Raw genomic sequence first — 21,590 nt, forward strand, 5'->3', positions numbered from 1 at the left:
GGGGTCTGCCGCGGGAGGGAATATTAAATAAATTACTCCAGGTCTGATGGACACCTGGTCCTGGGGGTACCAGTAGCTGCGGATGGCAGTAGGTGACACACTTCTCTGGGACTGTATGTCTAATTTTTGGCTCAAGGTTCCTGCTATTTTTCAGGAAGGAGAGCGGGCTTCTGGCTAGCATCTGGCAGCGGACGGGTTAACCTGTGGTCCCAGCCGCGTGGCTTGTTGCTAAGGGCGGGGAAGTGCCTCTGGATCTTGCAGCTCCGGGGCTGAGCTTCCCGGGTCACACGCTGCTGCCGCCTCCATTGTGAGCCGGGACTGAGCCGCTGCTGCTCCCCAGCGGGGTGTGTGCGGGGAGAGCCCTTCCCTAGCGCCCCTCTGTGCCCAGCCGGGGGACTTTCTCCGGGGGCTGGAACCAGCCCTTGGGGCAGCTCCGGGCTCTGCCGACACCAGCCCCTGAGCCGGAGCCTGCGGGTGAGGGGAGAGACCCGGCGGAAAGAGCTGGGGCCGGGCAGGAAAGTGACTCTGTACCAACGGCCCCAGTTCTGCTCCCGGGCGGGGCTCTACGGCCCTCCCTGACCCCCTGTTCCCCCGACCCAGCCTTTGCTCCCCTGAGCCCCTGCAGGAACCGAGCCAGCTCCGGGATAGCGAACGCCCTCAGGCAGAGGCAGTAAGTGGTGATACCTTTATTAATAACAGGCCTAGCACAAATCCCCCCAGCTCATGTTCCAGGTTGTGGGGATGTGCTAATACCCACCGGGGTGGTGGGTTAGAAGCAGTACAGGCACTTTTGTTTAAGGGCTGTGGTACATTGTTGAGTCCATCTTTAAAAATTAATATGTTGAAAGATTGAAAGGTGACATTATTACACTCTATAACTACCATCATGAAGAGAAAATGTGTACCCATGGACTCTTTAGTCTTGTAGATGAAAGCTTAATATGAACAAGCAGCTGGAAACTGAAGCTAGAGGTAATCAAATTAGAAATTTGTCACAAATATTTAATCATGAAGGTAATTACCACTGGTACAAATGACCAAAGGAAGTGGTGGATTTTCCATGTCTTGATGTTTTCAGATCAACATTGAATGAGTTTCTGGAAAATCAGGCTTTAGGTACATACAGGGATAACTGGGATAATTTAATGGCCTGTGACATACAGGAGGTCAGATTAGATGATCTAATGGTCCCTTCTGACCTTAAGCTCTCTGAATCTGAGACTCCTAAATTCTCATCCCACAAATACATGTTTAACATTAAAACATCAGAAAGCTGCAAAAAGTGGCCTATCAGCAATATCAATGCTCAAAACTGAACCCCCATGGTGTAAGTTCAGCCTTTGAAGCCTCCCTAGTTGCCCTTCTCATGCGGCCAGGCTGGCAAATAACATCCACATTTTGCTCCAGATTGTCCCATCATCCTGGAACATGGCTGCAACAGATCCAATGACCTTTGAGGAGGTGGCTGTGTATTTCACAGAGGAGGAATGGGCTCTGCTGGACTCAGGTCAGAGAGCCCTCTACAGGGACATCATGCAGGAGAATTATGAGACTGTGACCTCGCTGGGTAAGGATTTCCGTTTCCTCGGTTATTAGACACTTTGGGGTCTCTGAAGCATTTGGGGGCAGAGTGAGGGTTAATGAAGTACTTTATGGTCTGGGAGTGTTCTGTGGGGTATATCACTATAGTAGAAAACAGTGAGGAGGGCTCTTGTGGTTGAGGCACAGCCCTGGATCTCAGGAGAGATGGCTTCAGTTCCAGGTGTAATCACAGGCTCCCTGTCTGAGCTCTTCTAAATCACTGAGTCTGTGGCTTTCAAAGGGACTCCGGAGAGCTAGACACCGAAGCCCCATTGGGTATGTCTTCACTGCAATTAGGATAATAAAGTGGAGAGTGTGTTTATCAAATCTGCAGGTAACACCAGAGTGGGAGGGATTACAAGCACTTTGGAGGACAGGATTAGAATTCAAAATGACCTTGACAAATTGAAGAACTGGTCTGAATTATCAAGATGAAATTTAGTAACGACAAGTCGCAGGGCAAGCGCATCCCATCCCACTGTTGGGGCAAAGTAGTGGCTGTTATAGCCCCGCTGCTGAGTTCACCTGAGCGCCATTTGCCTCAGGGTGTTTCAGCCTAATGGCCAGAGTCAATATAACTGCCCTTTCCTTCAGGGCTGTGTGGCCTCATGGCCAGAGTCAATATAACTGCCCCCTCTGTTGGCAGGGGGGGCTGCATGGCCTGATGGCCAATGGGGAGAAGTGGGCCATCACCTAGGGGTGAGTGGCAGCTGGGGTAAGGGGACCCAGGCTTTACTACTTTAGGTCCCTACTTTACTGGGTCCCAGCCCAGGGCCCTGGTGAGTGTGCTTGCTACTGAGTCAGTGGTGATCTGACCGAAACGCGCTGACTTATTGCTCAGTTCAGCAACTGGACCACTGTATTTTCCCTGGACTACCTATCATGTATTCCTGTGGTGTCTGTGAAGCGCCCAGCAGTTCTGCTGTTTCCTGGGTGTCCAGGGGTAGCTGGGTATCTGTCTGGATCCTGGTGGACTAGGCCTCCACTGTCCCAGGCTCCAGTAACTCCCAGGCAGGAGCCTGCTGCATACATTCTCCCTCTTGGTGGTCAGCCCAGACTGAGCAGGGCTGCTCCCTTTTTATATTGGTTTCCAGCCAGAACATGCCTAGCAGGGCTGAGGGGGCATGGCTTCCTTCGCCCATAGGATTGAGTTAGCCCTTGCAGGCTCAATGCAGGGCAAGTGCACCTTGTCACACAACTGCAGAAGGGAAAAAAAACAAATGCACAGCTACAAACAGGAGAATAACTGGCTACTCAACAAAACTGAAGAAAAGGATCTGGTGGTTGTGGTGGATCACAAATTATATATGAGTGAACAGTGTGATGCAGTTGCTAGAAAGGCTAATATCATTCTGTAGTTTATTTACAAGTGTTGTATGTAAGACACAGGAGTTAATTGTCCAGTTTCTCTGCATTGGAAAGGCCTCATGGAGTTCTGTGTCCAGTTTTGGGCACTACACTTTGAGGTCTGGTCTACACTCTAGACCTATATTGATATAACTATGTCCTCGGGTGTGTGAAAAATCCACCCCTCTGATGTAGTTATACCGACCTAACCCCCATGTAGGTGGGATTATGTCAACAGGAGAGCTTCTCCTGCTGACATAGCTACTGCCTCTTGGGGAGATGAATTAACTATGCTGATCGGAGAGCTTTCTCTCATCGATTTAGAGCATCTTTGTTAAAATGCTACGGTGGCTCGGCGTTTTAAGTGTAGATGTGCCCTAAGAAAGATATGGACAAATTGGAGAGAGTCCAGAAGAGAGCAACCAAAATGATACAAAGTTTAGTGACCTATGAGGAAAGATTAAAAAAATAGGCATATTCAGCTTTGAGAAAAGAAGATGAGGGGGGTGGGGCGGGACCTGATAAGTCTTCAGATCTGTTAAGGGCTGTCATAAAGGACAGTGATCAATTGTTCGCCATGTCCACTGAAGGTAGGACAAGAAGAAGGGGGTTTAATCTGCAGCAAGGAAGGTTTAGTTTAGATATTAGGAAACACTTTTCAACTGTCAGGCTAGTTCACCACCGGAACAGGTTCCCAAGAGAGGTGGTGGGATAGCCATCGCTGGAGGTTTTTAAGAACAGGTTGGACAAACACCTGTCAGGGATGTCTAAGTTTACTCAGCAGAGGGGGATGGGCTAGGTGGCCTATCAAGATCCCTTCCAGTGCTACATTGCTATGATTCTACAGTTTCAGCCCAGGTGAAAGGAGAATGGCTGTTTTTCCTCTATAGTTGTCCTCTCTCAGGTCTGTGCTGTATGGAGTAGGCTGGTGGGGGAGGGGTGTTAAGGAGCGCCAGAGCCAGCCTGTGTTGCCAGCCAAATGGCTGCCTGCAAGGAGTAGAGCTGGTCTCATGGGTGATTGGGAAGGGTAGATTGACCATTGATCAGCTAGGGGTTGAGGCCCTAGTATGACCCCATGAGAGGAGACTCTGCTCTCAGTGTGGCACTGGGGGCATGTATATATATATATATACACACACACACACCCCTCCTCACATATTTTCTGTACATGCATCTCACAATGGTTATAATGACCAGTGTGATACAGGCTTTTATTAGAGACCTTACATGACATTCTTTTGTTGAACGCAGGGGGATCCCAGTACGCCTATATATATATACACATATATACACACATACACACTAAAATATATGTTCTCTCGGTCTGTAGTTAAAAATAGGTCACTCAAAGGTAGCACTTCTTGAGACAAACTCCTTCACATAGGGGTTGGAGATACTTATCTCCATGGGAAGAGGCACTGTACATTCTGTGTCATATAATAGGACTCTATTAGCATTCATTGTCAAATGCTAATGAAGAGTTGTTAGAAACTTCAGAAAGAAGCTAACCGGAAGAGGTAAACAGCCTGAGGTGGAGGGAACCCTACCTTGAGGTGTACTCCAAGCTCTGTTCTGGTATATTGAGGTTGCAAAGAGACACCCTGGCAACCTTCACCTATGAAGTAAACTCACTTGAGTTTGCTTCATGAAATGGGGATCTCAGTCAGGCTTGGCTGAAAGCACTGGGAAGAACTTTGTGTGAGGTGATTGTTCTTTGGACAGGAGAATAACCTGTTAGTTAAAGTTAGAATTTCATGATGTTGTTTTACATGTAACCATTTGTTCCCATCTCTCACACCGATTTTCATTTAAATCTATATTCTTCCTTAAATACATCTCATTTGTTTTATACTTGAATTCACATGCTGTGTGGAATATAGGAGCGGTGGTTTAAGATAAAAACTGGCAAACTGTGGTAAGCTGTTCCTTTGGGAACAAAGGATCTGTGAATTCTTTGGGTATCAGTGATCAGGGGCTGGCCCACAGAGATATCGCTGATGTGACTGGGGCTTCAGGGGCTGGAGCGCATCTGTTAACCTGCAAGGCAAAGACAGGACTGTGTAGCTCAGAGGACACTCGACCTGGTCTTTACCTCATCTCTAGTTTCCTAACTTATCTTGTCCATTGTTAGTAAATGGTTCTCCCTCCCTGGGCTGTTTTCCTTCTTATCTTAGCTGGCTCAGTCTATCTTTTTAGCCTACTGACCTATTATCTTATCTTATTTAGCAACAATCTGTTTACTTCCCTAATTCTATCCTCCAAGTAATGGGGCCTCCCTCCATGTGTCAATTACTCATGTCAGGACAGGCCTCTGCTACTCAGACAAGCCTCCCTCATGCTGGAGGCTGGTGATTACAGGGTGACTCACAGCCCTGGATGCCCTGAGAAGCATCATGGGGGCAGGGTGGATTGGCTGAAACTGGTTATACCCCAGATAGTTAAAGTGTAGCAATTCTGCTCAACTCACCATGGAAATAAATTAAGGCTATTCCTTAGGTAGAGTGGATGACCCGTTGCTCCAGATTAATGTGTTGTCATGGGCTATTGTATGATTTATAGCCCTATCCCTCTAGGATGGGGGTGGGGAGAGGAAGGAGCCTCTCTGGGCGGGCTATTCAGATCCCGGGTCTGAAACTACTAACAGCCCTGACCTTAATGAACAAGATCAACACTTGTTTCCTTGCCCCCCTCCCACCCCCCGACGCAGGATTTCCAATTCCCAAACCTGATGTGATCTCCCGGCTGGAACGAGGGGAGGAGCCGTGGGTCCCCAATCTCCAGGGCTATGAGAAAAGGGAGATCCTGAGAGAAGCCCACGTAGGTAAGGAAACAGCTAAACTGACTGAGAAACCAATTCTTGTATCTTCATGGCAGACATCACTCATAGGTTTTCATCAAGCTTGTCTGACCTTTCAGCCCCTGCCTTCATCTATATTCAGAGGATGTAGAGGCAGTATGGGTCCCCTCCTCTCTCTCCTCTGGGGAAAAGGTTTGGGAGGATGGGGTGGATTCAGCTCCTGATATTTCAATCTCCCCAGCAGTTGTGTGTGTTCCCCCATTTTCTCTTCCTCTTTCTGAGGTTTCTTTCCCCTCCCACTCTACCCCAGCACAGGCAATGACTCCTGTCTGCATTCTCTCTCTGTCTCAGCAGGTAATGCGACACTGAATAAGAATGAGGAGAATCCTCAACAGAAAGTTCCTGAGCAGGTGGATTCACATAGGGCGGTATCAAGGGAAACCAAAGGGGATGTTTCCCAGGATCCTGATCATGTACATGCCTGGGATAGTCAGCACAGGCCAGAGAGGCAAGGTAAATCCACTCACAAGAGAAGGGGGGCCAACCAAATCAAAGATATTGTTCAGCAGAGAGTCCCTACAGGAGAGAGACCCTACATGTGCAGTGACTGTGGGAAAAGCTTCCAGTGGAGATCAGCCCTTATTACTCACCAGAGAATCCACACAGGAGAAAAACCCTACAAGTGCCCTGACTGCAAAAAAAGCTTCAGACAGATCTCAGCCCTTACCTATCATCAGATAATCCACACGGGAGAGAAACCCTATAACTGCCCTGACTGTGGGAAAAGATTCAATCAGAGCTCACACCTTATTAAGCATCAAAGAATCCATACTGGTGAGAAACCCTATAACTGCCCCAACTGCAGGAAAAGCTTCAGTCAGAGCTCACACCTCATTATTCACCAGAGAATCCACACGGGGGAGAAGCCTTTTAAATGCCTGGAATGTGGGAAAAGCTTCAGTGTGAGCTCACACCTTGCCGCACATGAGCGAATCCACAGGGGAGAGAAACCCTATAAGTGTTGCAACTGTGAGAAAACCTTCAGTCAGAGCTCATACCTCATTATTCACCAGAGAATCCACACAGGGGAAAAACCCTTTAAATGCCCAGAATGTGGGAAAAGCTTCAGTGCAAGTTCAAACCTTGCTGCACATCAGAGAATCCACAAGGGAGAGAAGCCCTATAGGTGCCCCAACTGTGAGAAAAGCTTCAGTCAGAGATCAGCCCTCACTAATCACCAGAGAATCCACACAGGAGAGAAACCCTACCGATGCAATCAGTGTGGGAACAGCTTTAGTCAGAGCTCAAACCTTATTTCGCATCAGAGAATCCACACTGGATACAAACAGTAGAAATGTCCTGGCTAGGGATGGGCCAAAGGAATAACACCTTTGCCGATTCCCCTGAATCTCCGAGGATCAGGCCAGGCTGGAGTGGCCATGCAATGAAGACATGCAACCATGCAACAGTTACTACAGTAAAGAATGAAACCATCTTCCTGGAACTGAGTTGTGCAGACCCAGAGGCTGAGATAAGATTTCCATGTTGTGATGGGATTTGATTATTACTTTATGAGATGCTCTGGAAGGCCTCTGTTCTGCTCCTACATTCACGTTGGTGCTAGAAACCTAGAACACACTTTATCTTGTATACAGTTGTGATGGAATCCCCAAGGTGCAGCCTGGGACCATGGGACCGCTGTGCTTCCTTAGGCCAGGCTGGGGGCGTTGTCTCTCGCATGCTTTGCTAGTGACCAGCAGCAAATCCCTCCAGGAGCTGTTATCTCTCAGTGCATGTGGAGCCCTACACTGAGCTAGATTGCATGAATGCTCCTAGAGCCACTCATGAATCACACAGAGAAAGGCACCAGCGAAATCCACCCTCCCAGCCTTGTACCTCAGGAATATACCATCTTGCACCGCTCAAGATGAGCGGTGCAAATTTATTAATTGGTTCACCACTTCATCAATGGAAAGTGGATATACACCAGCCTTTGTAAACCTGAGCGAACACCCTTACCCAACACTTCAGGCAAACTCACTGGTAAAGATAAACAGTTAAACACATTTATTGACTACAAAAGATAGATTTTAAGTGAAAGGCAAAAAGTCAGAATGGTTACCAAAATAAAATTTAAGCACCCAGTCTAAACTCTCAACCCTATTAGACTGGGCAACATATAGATTAAGCAGTTTTTCTCACCCTACTGGATATTGCATTACATAGTACACAGGTTTCACCCTTGAAAACTGGGCCAGTCCCTTCTGCTGGAGTCTTATTCATAGATTATAGGACTGGAAGGGACCTCGAGAGGTCATAGAGTCCAGTCCCCTGCTCGCATGGCAGGACCAAATACTGTCTAGACCATCCCTGATAGACATTTATCTAACCTACTCTTAAATATCTCCAGAGACGGAGATTCCACAACCTCCCTAGGCAATTTGTTCCAGTGTTTAACCACCCTGACAGTTAGGAACTTTTTCCTAATGTCCAACCTAGACCTCCCTTGCTGCAGTTTAAACCCATTGTTTCTGGTTCTATCCTTAGAGGCTAAGGTGAACAAGTTCTCTCCCTCCTCCTTATGACACCCTTTTAGATACCTGAAAACTGCTATCATGTCCCCTCTCAGTCTTCTCTTTTCCAAACTAAACAAACCCAGTTCTTTCAGCCTTCCTTCATAGGTCATGTTCTCAAGACCTTTAATCATTCTTGTTGCTCTTCTTTGGACCCTTTCCAATTTCTCCACATCTTTTTTTAAAATGCGGTGCCCAGAACTGGACACAATACTCCAGCTGAGGCCTAACCAGAGCAGAGTAGAGCGGAAGAATGACTTCTCGTGTCTTGCTCACAACACACCTGTTAATGCATCCCAGAATCATGTTTGCTTTTTTTGCAACAGCATCACACTGTTGACTCATATTTAGCTTGTGGTCCACTATAACCCCTAGATCCCTTTCTGCCGTACTCCTTCCTAGACAGTCTTTTCCCATTCTGTATGTGTGAAATTGATTTTTCCTTCCTAAGTGGAGCACTTTGCATTTGTCTTTGTTAAACTTCATCCTGTTTAACTCAGACCATTTTTCCAATTTGTCCAGATCATTCTGAATTATGACCCTGTCCTCCAAAGTAGTTGCAATCCCTCCCAGTTTGGTATCATCCGCAAACTTAATAAGCGTACTTTCTATGCCAATATCTAAGTCGTTGATGAAGATATTGAACAGAGCCGGTCCCAAAACAGACCCCTGCGGAACCCCACTTGTTACGCCTTTCCATCAGGATTGGGAACCATTAATAACAACTCTCTGAGTATGGTTATCCAGCCAGTTATGCACCCACCTTATAGTAGCCCCATCTAATTTGTATTTGCCTAGTTTATCGATAAGAATATCATGCGAGACCGTATCAAATGCCTTACTAAAGTCTAGGTATACCACATCCACCGCTTCACCCTTATCCACAAGGCTCGTTATCCTATCAAAGAAAGCTATCAGATTGGTTTGACATGATTTGTTCTTCACAAATCCATGCTGGCTGTTCCCTATCACCTTACCACCTTCCAAGTGTTTGCAGATGATTTCCTTAATTACTTGCTCCATTATCTTCCCTGGCACAGAAGTTAAACTAACTGGTCTGTAGTTACCTGGGTTGTTTTTATTTCCCTTTTTATAGATGGGCACTATATTTGCCCTTTTCCAGTCTTCTGGAATCTCTCCCGTCTCCCATGACTTTCCAAAGATAATAGCTAGAGGCTCAGATACCTCCTCTATTAGCTCCTTGAGTATTCTAGGATGCATTTCATCAGGCCCGGGTGACTTGCAGGCATCTAACTTTTCTAAGTGATTTTTAACTTGTTCTTTTTTTATTTTATCTGCTAAACCTACCCCCTTCCCATTAGCATTCACTATGTTAGGCATTCCTTCAGACTTCTCGGTGAAGACCGAAACAAAAGTCATTAAGCATCTCTGCCATTTCCAAGTTTCCTGTTACTGTTTCTCCCTCTTCACTAAGCAGTGGGCCTACCCTGTCTTTGGTCTTCCTCTTGCTTCTAATGTATTGATAAAAAGTCTTCTTGTTTCCTTTTATTCCCGTAGCTAGTTTGAGCTCATTTTGTGCCTTTGCCTTTCTAATCTTGCCCCTGCATTCCTGTGTTGTTTGCCTATATTCATCCTTTGTAATCTGTCCTAGTTTCCATTTTTTATATGACTCCTTTTTATTTTTTAGATCGTGCAAGATCTCGTGGTTAAGCCAAGGTGGTCTTTTGCCACATTTTCTATCTTTCCTAACCAGCGGAATAGCTTGCTTTTGGGCCCTTAATAGTGTCCCTTTGAAAAACTGCCAACTCTCCTCAGTTGTTTTTCCCCTCAGTCTTGATTCCCATGGGACCTTACCTATCAGCTCTCTGAGCTTCCCAAAATCTGCCTTCCTGAAATCCATTGTCTCTATTTTGCTCTTCTCCCTTCTACCCTTCCTTAGAATTGCAAACTCTATGATTTCATGATCACTTTCACCCAGGCTGCCTTCTACTTTCACATTCTCAACGAGTTCCTCCCTATTTGTTAAAATCAAGTCTAGAACAGCTTCCCCCCTAGTAGCTTTTTCAACCTTCTGAAATAAAAAGTTGTCTCCAATGCAGTCCAAAAATGTGTTGGATAGTCTGTGCCCCGCTGTGTTATTTTCCCAACATATATCCGGATCGTTGAAGTCCCCCATCACCACCAAATCTTGGGCTTTGGATGATTTTGTTAGTTGCTTGAAAAAAGCCTCATCCACCTCTTCCACCAGGTTAGGTGGCCTGTAGTAGACTCCTAGCATGACATCTCCCTTGTTTTTTGCCCCTTTTAGCCTAACCCAGAGACTCTCAACACTTCCGTCTCCTATGTCCATCTCTACCTCAGTCCAAGTGTGTACATTTTTAATATATAAGGCAACACCTCCTCCCTTTTTCCCCTGTCTATCCTTCCTGAGCAAGCTGTACCCATCCACACCAACATTCCAATCATGTGTATTATCCCACCAAGTTTCAGTGATGCCAACAATGTCATAGTTGTATTTATTTATTAGCACTTCCAGTTCTTCCTGCTTATTCCCCATACTTCTCGCATTTGTATATAGGCATCTAAGATACTGGTTTGATCTTTCCTCCCAGTTTTGTCCTGACTCTCCTTTCTCTCTGCCAATATAGCCCACACTCCCTCTCGTTTCCGACCCATCTCCCCGGTCTCCATGTTCCCCACTTACCTGTGGGCTTTGCTCACCTGTCCCCGTCGAACCTAGTTTAAAGCCCTCCTCACTAGGTTAGCCAGTCTGTGTCCGAATAGGGTCTTTCCTCTCCTCGAAAGGTGAACGCCATCTCTGCCTAGCAGTCCTTCCTCGAATAGCATCCCGTGGTCTAGGAAGCCAAAGCCCTCCTGGCGACACCATCTTCGCAGCCAGGCATTCACCTCCATGATGCATCTGTCTCTGCCCGGGCCCCTACCTTTGACAGGAAGAATTGAAGAGAATACCACCTGCGCTCCAAACTCCTTCACCCGTACTCCCAGAGCCCTGTAGTCACTCTTGATCCGCTCAGTGTCACACCGCGCAGTATCATTTGTGCCCACATGGATGAGTAGCATGGGGTAGTAGTCAGAGGGCTGGATAATCCTCGACAATGCCTCCGTAACGTCTCGGATACGGGCCCCCGGCAGGCAGCATACCTCCCGAGATGAAATGTCAGGGCGACAGATGGGCGCCTCCGTCCCCCTCAGCAGAGAGTCCCCGACCACCACTACCCTACGTTTCCTATTCGCAGTGGTGGCAGCAGACTTTCCAGCCTTAGGGGTACGAGGCTTCTCCTCCTTTACTGTAGGGAGTGATTCCTTCTTTCCTGTGTCAAGAAGAGCATAACGGTTACCTATAACCACGGCAGGAGGGTTCGGAGCAAGGGTGGAGCACTGCCTGCTGCCAGAAGTAACCAGCTGCCAGTGTCCACCCTGAGCCATCTCCTCCTCCACCAGTGGTGTATCAGCAGTCCTGTGTACTGGGACAGCTACCTCAGCTGTCTCCACATGGACACTGTCGAGGAATTGCTCATGGATACGGATGCTCCTCAACCTAGCCACCTCCTCCTGTAGCTCTCCCACCTGCTGCCTGAGAGATTCCACCAGCAGGTACCTCTCACATTGGATGGTCCCCCCAGCCTGGATATCAGTAAGTGGAAATTGCAAGTTACAGTCTTTGCAAAACCACACCAGGATCTGGGTAGAGGCATCCATGCTTAGGCACTCTGTCTGGCTACAGGCACAGGTGGAGGAGACAGTAGCAGTGCTGGCATAGGTGTTGCGGGTCTTCTTAACCATCGTAAGCCTCCCTCTGTCAAACTCCCGTCTGCAGCCCCCTGTCAGATGAAAGGGTTGTTTAAGCGAAAAGTTATGAATGTAGTTGCTTTATAGGTATTAAGGGGAATCAAGAGAGAACAGATGGAACTGGCAAGGGACCCTTGCCCCCTTCGTAACTCCCTTGCGAAACTCCCTGTTCGCAAAGCTCCCTGGTTGCTTGTGCGCTGCTTTATAAAGCCCTGGCCTGTATGAATGCCCTGCCCACTGATGAAGGCTCAGCCACTTACCAGAGACTTCTAGCTTTCAAACCTTCCAACTGCCAGCCACAGCACACGGTCCTTCAAACAACCAAAACAAACAAACAGACTGACAAACACAAGCTCAGCTCACAGCAAGTAACCCTCAAACACAAACAAACACAAGCTCAGCTCACAGCAAGTAACCCTCAAACACAAACAAACACACGCTACAGACAGTCACTTACCCCAAAAGGGTGCTGTATTGCTCCTCCTTCACCTGGAGAACTCCCTTGCGAAACTCCCTGTTAGCAGCCCCTGGTCGCAAAAAAGCAGCCCGTGTTCGCAAAAATGTCCTTGTTGCTTGCAGCGTAGGTGGGGGAAGGAGAAAGGCCAAGCATGGGGCCCTTGTGTTCTGTTTTATACACTTAGTCCCATGTGCTTGGAGAAAACAAGTCCAGGCATGCCTAGTGGGCATTGCTGAGTCCCCAGTAAAGGTTGAGCACTTCCCCTGGTGTGGCTTTGTGCAAGTGAGTCATTGAATTATAACTCCACTGCTGAACAATGGTTGGTGGTGTCTGTTCAGCAACCACCTGGGCATTGGTTACCTCCCTTGTCATTGTCTCTGGAGAGTTAGTATCTGGGTGCTTTCCAAGCCCACAGCATATTTTAGTGACAACCATACAACACAACTCTCATAACTACATATTCATTAATTATATACATATTGCGACAGACCCAGACCAGTGGGGTACAGGAGTCTGGTAGAAGGCAAATATACTGGCCACTGGATGAATATTTTGCTGTTCCCTGAGTGACCAGAGCAGGTGCTGCCCTAGAGCAATCAGGGACCTGCTAAAACCAATTAAGACAGGCAAGCTAATTAAGACACCTGGAGCCAATTAAGAACACACTAGAATCAATTATGGCAGGCAGGCTAATCAGGACACCTGGTTTAAAAAGGACCTCCCATCAGCTAGTGAGGGGGCGCGCAAGGAGCAGGGAGTGAGAAGCTGCTGGAAGACTGAAGAGTACAAGCGGGATCAGGTTTCGGGAGGAAGATCCTGCAGTGAGGATAAAGAAGGTGCTGGGGGAAGGCAATGGGGAAGTAGCCCAGAGAGTTGCAGCTGTCACACAGCTGATACGGGGACATTGTAGACAGCTGCTGTCCACAGGACCCTGGGCTGGAACCCGGTGTAAAGGGTGGGCCCGGGTTCCCCCCCTATCCCCCAACTCCTGGTCAGACACCAGAGGAGTTGACCTGGTCTGTGAGAAACACCAGAAGGAAAGGTCTAATTTGGAAAGGGATCTGGCCTGTCCCCGACCCACTAGGTGGGACACAGACTGCTGAGATTGTTCTCCCTTTCCCCCATGCTGGCCAGTGATGAGGTTAGTTGAGTGAATGCAGGTTGGAGCCTCTATCAGAAGCGGCCAAACTGAGGGCTGCTGTGAACCTCTGAGGTGAGCAATTCTGCCAAAAAGCCCAGGACCCACCAAGGCAGATGAGGAACTTTGTCACACTGGTGTCAGGGGTGGGATCTGGGCGCACCACATGGCAGAAGGAGGGTGTTTTTAAAAAAAAAAAAAAAAGGGAGAGGGTTTTTTGTTTTTCTTCAGCACGATGGATGATGTAGTGCAGGCCCTGATACAAGCCACGGCTGCCCCGCAGGAGGTTACCAGTGTCCAGGCAGCCGCCCAACAGGAGGCAGGTACCAGGAAAACAGAACCCTGTGGTCCCAATTTTATGAACTCACCCATCTCGCACGAAAGTGGTTACGAACCGAGTCTCAGAGTCCAGAAGAGATGCTAGAGGTTCTAACTACCGCCAGACCTTCGCACCTGGGTAAGCCAGAATGACCCTTCCACCTACGACGAGGTTGTTGCACTGGTAGAGAGGTAAAGGATGGTGAGGGAACTGATCCAAACAGTGAAGGAAGAGGTACCCCGGGTTAAACTAGTGGCACTGACCCCCATATCTCGGGCAACTGAGCCCCCAGGAAAGCCCAGATGGAAAAAGAGAGGGACTGAAGGCCCACCAGAGGCCACCAAAAGTCAAAGCACTGAGGGTGAAGAGGATTGTGACATTAGACTACCCAAACCGAGAGACCAGGGAATGCCGAGGGCCCCATATGGATGTTACACCTGCGGGGAGTGGGGACACATAGCTGTACAGTGCCCCAATGCTGAGGAGTCTATACAACGTAACCTAGGCAACCGGGAAAATCCATGCTCCCTAATTCATATTGTGGGGGTTGCACTAACCCTACACAAATATACCAGGCCATTGAGGTTAAATGGAGTAGAGACCACAGCACTGATAGATTCGGGAAGCACGATCACGCTCATCTCAGGAAAACTCATGAAATGTAGTCAGTTACTACAGGCAAAATGTACAGGGGTGACATGCATCCATGGGATGGTTAGTTACTACCCCACCATCCCGGTAAAAATTGAAATCCAAGGGAACGCTAAAGAGGTAGCAGCAGATGTAGTGCCTAAACTCCCTTACCCGGTGCTCATAGGGAGGTCACTCCCATTGTGCGGGAACACCTAGAGAAGGTGCAAGAGGCCCAACAATCTTAGTACAATTGCCAAGCTAAAGTTCAGCAGTTCCAGCCCGGATACCGAGTAATGGTATTGGTACCCACAACAGAGTAAACTTTTGGCCCAGTGGCAAGGACCCTATGAAATAGTTGAACCCGTTGGGGAGATAAATTACAAGGTGTGACAACCAGGAAGTCGGAAACAAGAGCAAATATATCAGGTCAACCTTCTGAAACCTTGGCATGCACAAGAGGCATGCACAGCTGTCCAAAAAGACTCTGGAAGTGGATAAAGGGAATTTGAACAGAGAGATCTTAGTCTCTAGGAATAGAGCAAGAGTCAGGCTAACAAAATCAGGCTGACACTGACTCTAATAATGCGAGACTTGAAGGCAGGGCCTAGGCGGATGGAAAGCGAGAAAGCGAATGGGAGCAGACTGTAAGAGATACTGTTTTGACCTTGTGTTAGATAAGAATGGAATGTAGACTGTGGCAGAAATTAATGAGAAAAATGAGATCAGGAAGAAAAATGTATATACAAAATGCAGCTGTTGCTCATTATTGTATGTAATGAAAGGTATAAAAGCTTGCCCAATTGTTTACCTAATGGAGACCTGTCCGTGTGTACTCTCCCGTGCATATTGCAATTGCTCAAAATAAAGCTGCCTCTGGCTTGTTGCTTCAAACTCAGAGTGAGGACTTTGTTTTCCTCCACAATTTGGTGCCATGAGTCGGATGTCAATGCCCGGCTGAGACAGCAACAAACTACTCCGGACTGTTCCCCTGCGAACCCCATGGTGCCATAATAGAGGTAAGAGACCTTTTGAAATCTCTTATGGGGTGTTGCAGGAGGACTGCCCGTGGAGCCGTCTGTCCCTTTGGGGCTCACGCCATCCGAACTCATTGTTTTGCAACAAGACCAGATGCAGAGCGGTTCTGAGGAATTTGTTGCCGCCCTCAAGTAGGTTAGTTATTGTGGTTCAGAGGTCCTCAATAAGGTTAATGCACCGGTGCTGAGGGGTTTTTACTGCCTTAAATAAGGGAAAGGTTGTATTGAGTCTGGACATAATGAATTAAGGTTATTGTTAAATAAGATGTATCGAGATAGGGGGAATGTGTGTGTGTGAATGAATGAATGAATGAAGGGGGGGGTATGAGCCGCTGACCAGGTCTAAGACTAAGCTGACTCCAGCCGCCCCAGGGCTATCCCATGTGGGAGTTTTGAAAGCAAGGGGGGTCAGCCGAACCTTGTGACCCAGCGGATAGGAACTTTTCCTTGTTCATGAGCCACTAACCAGGTCAGGACGTAACCCGCTAGTCAGTGGAACCCATGGCCCAGTGGACCCTTTCCTGGGGATACGAGAGAGTGAGAATTTTCTCTAGTTTATGAGCTGCTGACCTAGCAGACAGGGTGTCCTCTGTGTGTGTGTGTGTGTGTGTGTGTAACTCTTCCCTAGTTCATGAGCCGCTAGTGGACAGGGCACTCCCCTGTGTGTCCGGAAAATGGGGGGGGGGGGCAGTCTAAGAATTCCCCCATGCCATCAAAGGGCACCTCTGCGTATTACATGTATGTGCACTATGGCCCAAGGACCTGCAGGTATTTAGAGAATTGGAATTTTTACATGCGTGATAACACTGCTCTACAGCCAAAATGCTTCTGAAATAAATGTAGTCAAACTACTAATTCTAGGTCACTGAGAACGAAAATGATGCTTAAAATTGTTGATTGGTCTAGTTTTCAAGATATGCTATTGGGTCAGTATATATGATCCTTGACTTGGGAATGGCGGAGGATAAGTGAGTTATAAAGGGAAGGGATCTCCATTTAAACCAGAAATAACTAAAATACATCTTTGACTGGATCTATGAATAAATCTATGACTGGGTTGGACAGTACTTGCTTTTTAGGCAAAACAATGAATGATGCAATCTGAAGCTGGTATTGTGTCATACATGATATGAATTGCATCAGGTTATTCCTAGAAGTCATGGAAGATGCAATCATAACAAAGCTTACATCACTCTGCTGAACAAATTGCCCTAAATCAGCTCTAGAAATCATACAGTGTCATGCTCTCTTATTTGTCAGTGTTTGATTTTGCAAAGGGACACATTTCTGTTTAGCCAAAGTGAGCAGAGATGCCTCGTACTTGTGTGAACAGTGCAGATAACTTCTGCTATGTTTGTGGTGAAGTGACTTTTGCATCACAAAAGCGCAGTATAACCACTATTTTTAAGAAAGCCTATCACCTTTCTTTTGGCTGCAAAATTGGAGATCAGGAGAAGAGGTGGGCCCCACACATATGCTGCAACACTTGTGCAACAAACCTTTGCCAGTGGTTGAATAGGAAAAGGAAATCTATGCCTTTTGCAGTGCCAATGATTTGGAGAGAGCCAACAAATCAAACCAGCAATTGTTACTTCTGCATGGTGCCTCCAGTTGGGAAAGGTGTGTCAAAGAAGAAAAAGTGGACTGTGCATTATCCAAACATTCCATCAGCTATACGCCCAGTACCCCATGGAGAACGACTTAGTTCCTGATGCACCAGAATCATTCTCACTTGAGTCAGACGAGGAAGAGGATGAAACTTCTGGTCCTGAACCATCAATGTCACAGGACCCACATTTTCTCCCATCCTCCTCCTCTGAACCACACCTCATAACACAAGGTGAACTGAATGACCTTGTCAGGGAGTTGAAACTACCCAAGAGTAAGGCAGAGCTGTTGGGCTCCAGACTACAGCAGTGGAATCTCCTGGCAGGTGATGTTAGGGTTTCCATGTTCCGTGACCGTCAAAAGGATCTTGTCCCATTCTTCTTCATGGAAGGTGATCTTGTAGCCTGCAACAACATCGATGGTGTGATGGCAGCCCTCAACATCGTTCACGATCCAGATGAGTGGAGACTGTTCATTGATTCATCGAAGAAGAGTCTTAAAGCTGTTTTACTGCATAATGGCAATTTTTTGCCATCAATTCTGGTCAGTTATGCAGTCCATATGAAGGAAACCTATGACAAACTTGAAACAACTTTTGGGGTGCATAAACTATGACCAACATCAGTGGCAGCTTTGTGGCGATTTGAAGGTTGTTGCTCTCTTGCTTGGTCTGCAGACTGGATATACAAAGTACTGCTGTTTTCTCTGCGAATGGGATAGTCGTGCAAGAGATTCCCACTACATCAAGAAAGATTAGCCACTCCGACAGTCATTGGAGCCTGGGAGGAAAAGTGTTCAGCATCCACCACTTGTTGAATCAAGGAAGATTTTGTTACCATCCTTACACATCAAGCTGGGTCTGATGAAGATTTTTGCCAAGGCCATTGACAAAACACAAGCAGCTTTCAAGTACCTCTGTGGAAAATTTCCAAGGTTAAGTGAAGCTAAGATAAAGGAAGGTGTCTTTGTTGGTCCTCAGATTTGTGAACTTCTTCGAGATGATGCATTTGACCATGCACTGCGTGGCAAGGAAAAGACTGCATGGAAAGCCTTCCAGTTAGTGGCAATAAATTTTCTCGGAAACAACAAGGCAGACAACTACAGGTTGTTAGTGGAAAACCTCCTCAAGGCATACAAAAGCCTTGGTTGCAACATGTCACTAAAGATATATTTTTTGCACTCTCATCTAGATTTTTTTTTTTTTCCACCAAACTGCGGAGCAGTGAGCGACGAGCACGGCGAGCGATTTCACCAGGACATTGCAACAATGGAGAAACGCTATCAGGGCAAATGGAGCCCATCAATGCTTGCAGACTATTGCTGGACAGTGACAAGTGATGCTCCATTTAATGAATACAAGAGACAAGCCAAGAAGCGCTGAGTAGACACTGAATAGGACTAAACTATGTACATAAGTTTTTTGCCTTTTTGTTTCATAATAAATTTTATTTCTATAACCCTTTTGCTGATTTTTAAACAGGACAGGTGAAATATTATCATGTAAAGCAACCATAAAAACATGAAAAGACCTAGGTTTACAATTTATGATTAAAACTCTACTATCTACACAATATACATAGACATAAAATGTAAAACCTTAAATAGCTTAGAAACAGTAGCCAATCAGTTGTTTTAATTGTCATATTTGAATTCAGCACATCAAAATACATAATAAATAGCACATTTTATCTCTGAAGCAGATGACTTCTCAAAAATTGTAGACCAGTGTAATCCATCCAAACAGTTCCCCCTAGAAGGTACGTTCAATCTAGATAAAATTATATACCTCAGAGGAACACTTACATCACCAAAAGCCTCTGATAAACAGTGGGAGCAATTTGTCTATTGGTGGGAGGAAGCTACAAAGAGCCTCCATGAGTCTCGAGTGAGGAGTCTGAAGGACTCCCCAGGAAAGGTTTAAAAACTCAAGTACAGGATTTGAAAACAAAATGCAAAGCATCCGGATGCCTGCCTACCCAAACCATTTCATCAACCCCCTGAGCTCCTTTATATCCCCAATTAGTTAAGGCTGAAGGGAGGAAGGAAAGGAACGGGTTAATTTGAAAATTCAGCTTGATCTGGAGATAGAGAAAGCTGCTCCAAAATCCTTTTACCTGTAAAGGGTTAAGAAGCTCAGGTAACCTGGCTAACACCTGACCCAAAGGACCAATAAGGGGACAAGAAACTTTCAAATCTTGGTGGGAGGGAAGGCTTTTGTTTGTGCTCTTTGTTTTGGTGGTTGTTCGCTCTTGGGACTGAGAGGGACCAGACATCAATCTAGGTTCTCCAAATCTTTCTGAATAAGTCTCTCATATTTCAAACTTGTAAGTAAACAGCCAGGCAAGGCATGTTTGTTTTTATCTTTGTTTTCTCAACTTGTAAGTGTACCTTTTTGCTAGAAGAAGAACAGGAGTACTTGTGGCACCTTAGAGACTAACAAATTTATTAGAGCATAAGCTTTCGTGGACTACAGCCCACTTCTTCGGATGCATATAGAATGGAACATATATTGAGGAGATATATATACACACATACAGAGAGCATAAACAGGTGGGAGTTGTCTTACTAACTCTGAGAGGCCAATTAAGAGAAAAAAAAAAAAAAAAAAAAAAAAAAAACTTTTGAAGTGATAATCAAGCTAGCCGAGTACAGACAGTGTGATAAGAAGTGTGAGAATACTTACAAGGGGAGATAGTCAACGTTTGTAATGGCTCAGCCATTCCCAGTCCTTATTCAAACCGGAGTTAATTGTGTCTAGTTTGCATATCAATTCTAGCTCTGCAGTCTCTCTTTGGAGTCTGTTTTTGAAGTTTTTCTGTTGTAATATAGCCACCCGCAGGTCTGTCACTGAATGACCAGACAGGTTAAAGTGTTCTCCCACTGGTTTTTGAGTATTTTGATTCCTGATGTCAGATTTGTGTCCATTAATTCTTTTGCGTAGAGACTGTCCGGTTTGGCCAATGTACATGGCAGAGGGGCATTGCTGGCACATGATGGCATAGATCACATTGGTAGATGTGCAGGTGAACGAGCCCCTGAGACTGCAGAGCTAGAATTGATATGCAAACTAGACACAATTAACTCCGGTTTGAATAAGGACTGGGAATGGCTGAGCCATTACAAACGTTGACTATCTCCCCTTGTAAGTATTCTCACACTTCTTATCACACTGTCTGTACTCGGCTAGCTTGATTATCACTTCAAAAGTTTTTTTTTTTTTTTTTTTTTTTTTTTTTCTCTTAATTGGCCTCTCAGAGTTAGTAAGACAACTCCCACCTGTTTATGCTCTCTGTATGTGTGTATATATATCTCCTCAATATATGTTCCATTCTATATGCATCCGAAGAAGTGGGCTGTAGTCCACGAAAGCTTATGCTCTAATAAATTTGTTAGTCTCTAAGGTGCCACAAGTACTCCTGTTCTTCTTTTTGCGGATACAGACTAACACGGCTGTTACTCTGAAACTTTTTGCTAGAGTGTTTATCTCTGTTTGCTGTAACTTTGAACCTAAGGCTAGAGGGGATTCCTTTGAGCTCTTTAAGTTTGATTACCCTGTAAAGTTACTTTCCATCCTGATTTTACAGAGATGATTTTTACCTTTTTCTTTAATTTAAAAGCCTTCTTTTTAAGAACCTGATTTTTTTTCCTTGTTTTTAGATCCAAGGGGGTTGGATCTTGATCCACCAGGAGTTGGTGGGAGGTAGGAGGGGGGATGGTTAATTTCTCCCTGTTTTAAGATCCCAGGGGTTTGGATCTGTATTCACCAGGGAATTGGTGAAGAGTCTCCCAAGGCTACCCAGGGAAGGGAATTAGCACATTTGGGAGTGGTGGCAGTGGACCAGATCTAAGCTGGTAGTTAAGCTTAGAAGTTTTCATGCAGGCCCCCATATTTGTACCCTAAAGTTCAGAATGGGGAAGCAGCCTTGACAATCCTACAGCAACATGCGGACCTTACACAGGCAGGAGATACCACTCACTCCACCTCCCTGGGCCTCTTCCTACTGTGCTTCCTGCAGGTGTAGTTAATAGGACATTTGGAGTCTCCCAGCTACTCGGCGCAGGTAACTCCCTGGGACTCAGACTCCAGATGATCAGCTGTAGGCAACAGGTCTCCAGTCTGGATCTTGGGATCTCCAACTCCCGCAGGCAAGGGCTGTAACAGCTCCTGGGATGGAGCCTCCACTAAGCGTCCTTCCACCTTGGTGGTCAGCACAGACTGAGCTGGGCTGCTCTCCTTTATACTAGCACAGCAGTTGGAGCATGCTCAGCATGATCTGAGGGGGTGGGACTCCCTCTGTCCCTAGCATGATATTAACCCTTTCTTGCCTAGTG

At 46.4% G+C, this 21,590-nt stretch overlaps 1 protein-coding gene across 3 annotated transcripts in view; it reads left to right on the top strand.

The window, feature by feature from the left end:
- Positions 1-318: 318 nt before the first annotated feature.
- LOC128848310 (zinc finger protein 239-like) overlaps positions 319-21,590 on the top strand; it is a 62,149-nt gene continuing 40,877 nt past the window's right edge. The window contains exons 1-4 of one of the 3 annotated variants that reach the window (XM_054048249.1): positions 319-670; positions 1,408-1,567; positions 5,636-5,749; positions 6,077-7,058. In XM_054048249.1, the coding sequence (XP_053904224.1) occupies positions 1,429-1,567; positions 5,636-5,749; positions 6,077-7,058 (1,235 nt within the window). In that variant the 5' untranslated portion in view covers positions 319-670; positions 1,408-1,428. Of the gene's footprint in view, positions 671-1,407; positions 1,568-5,635; positions 5,750-6,076; positions 9,186-21,590 lie in introns of those variants that run through there. The other 2 variants (XM_054048247.1, XM_054048248.1) reach the window with 2 other exon arrangements.

The sequence above is a fragment of the Malaclemys terrapin genome, chromosome 13 (assembly GCF_027887155.1).
Source record: "Malaclemys terrapin pileata isolate rMalTer1 chromosome 13, rMalTer1.hap1, whole genome shotgun sequence".
NCBI lineage: Eukaryota > Metazoa > Chordata > Testudines > Emydidae > Malaclemys > Malaclemys terrapin.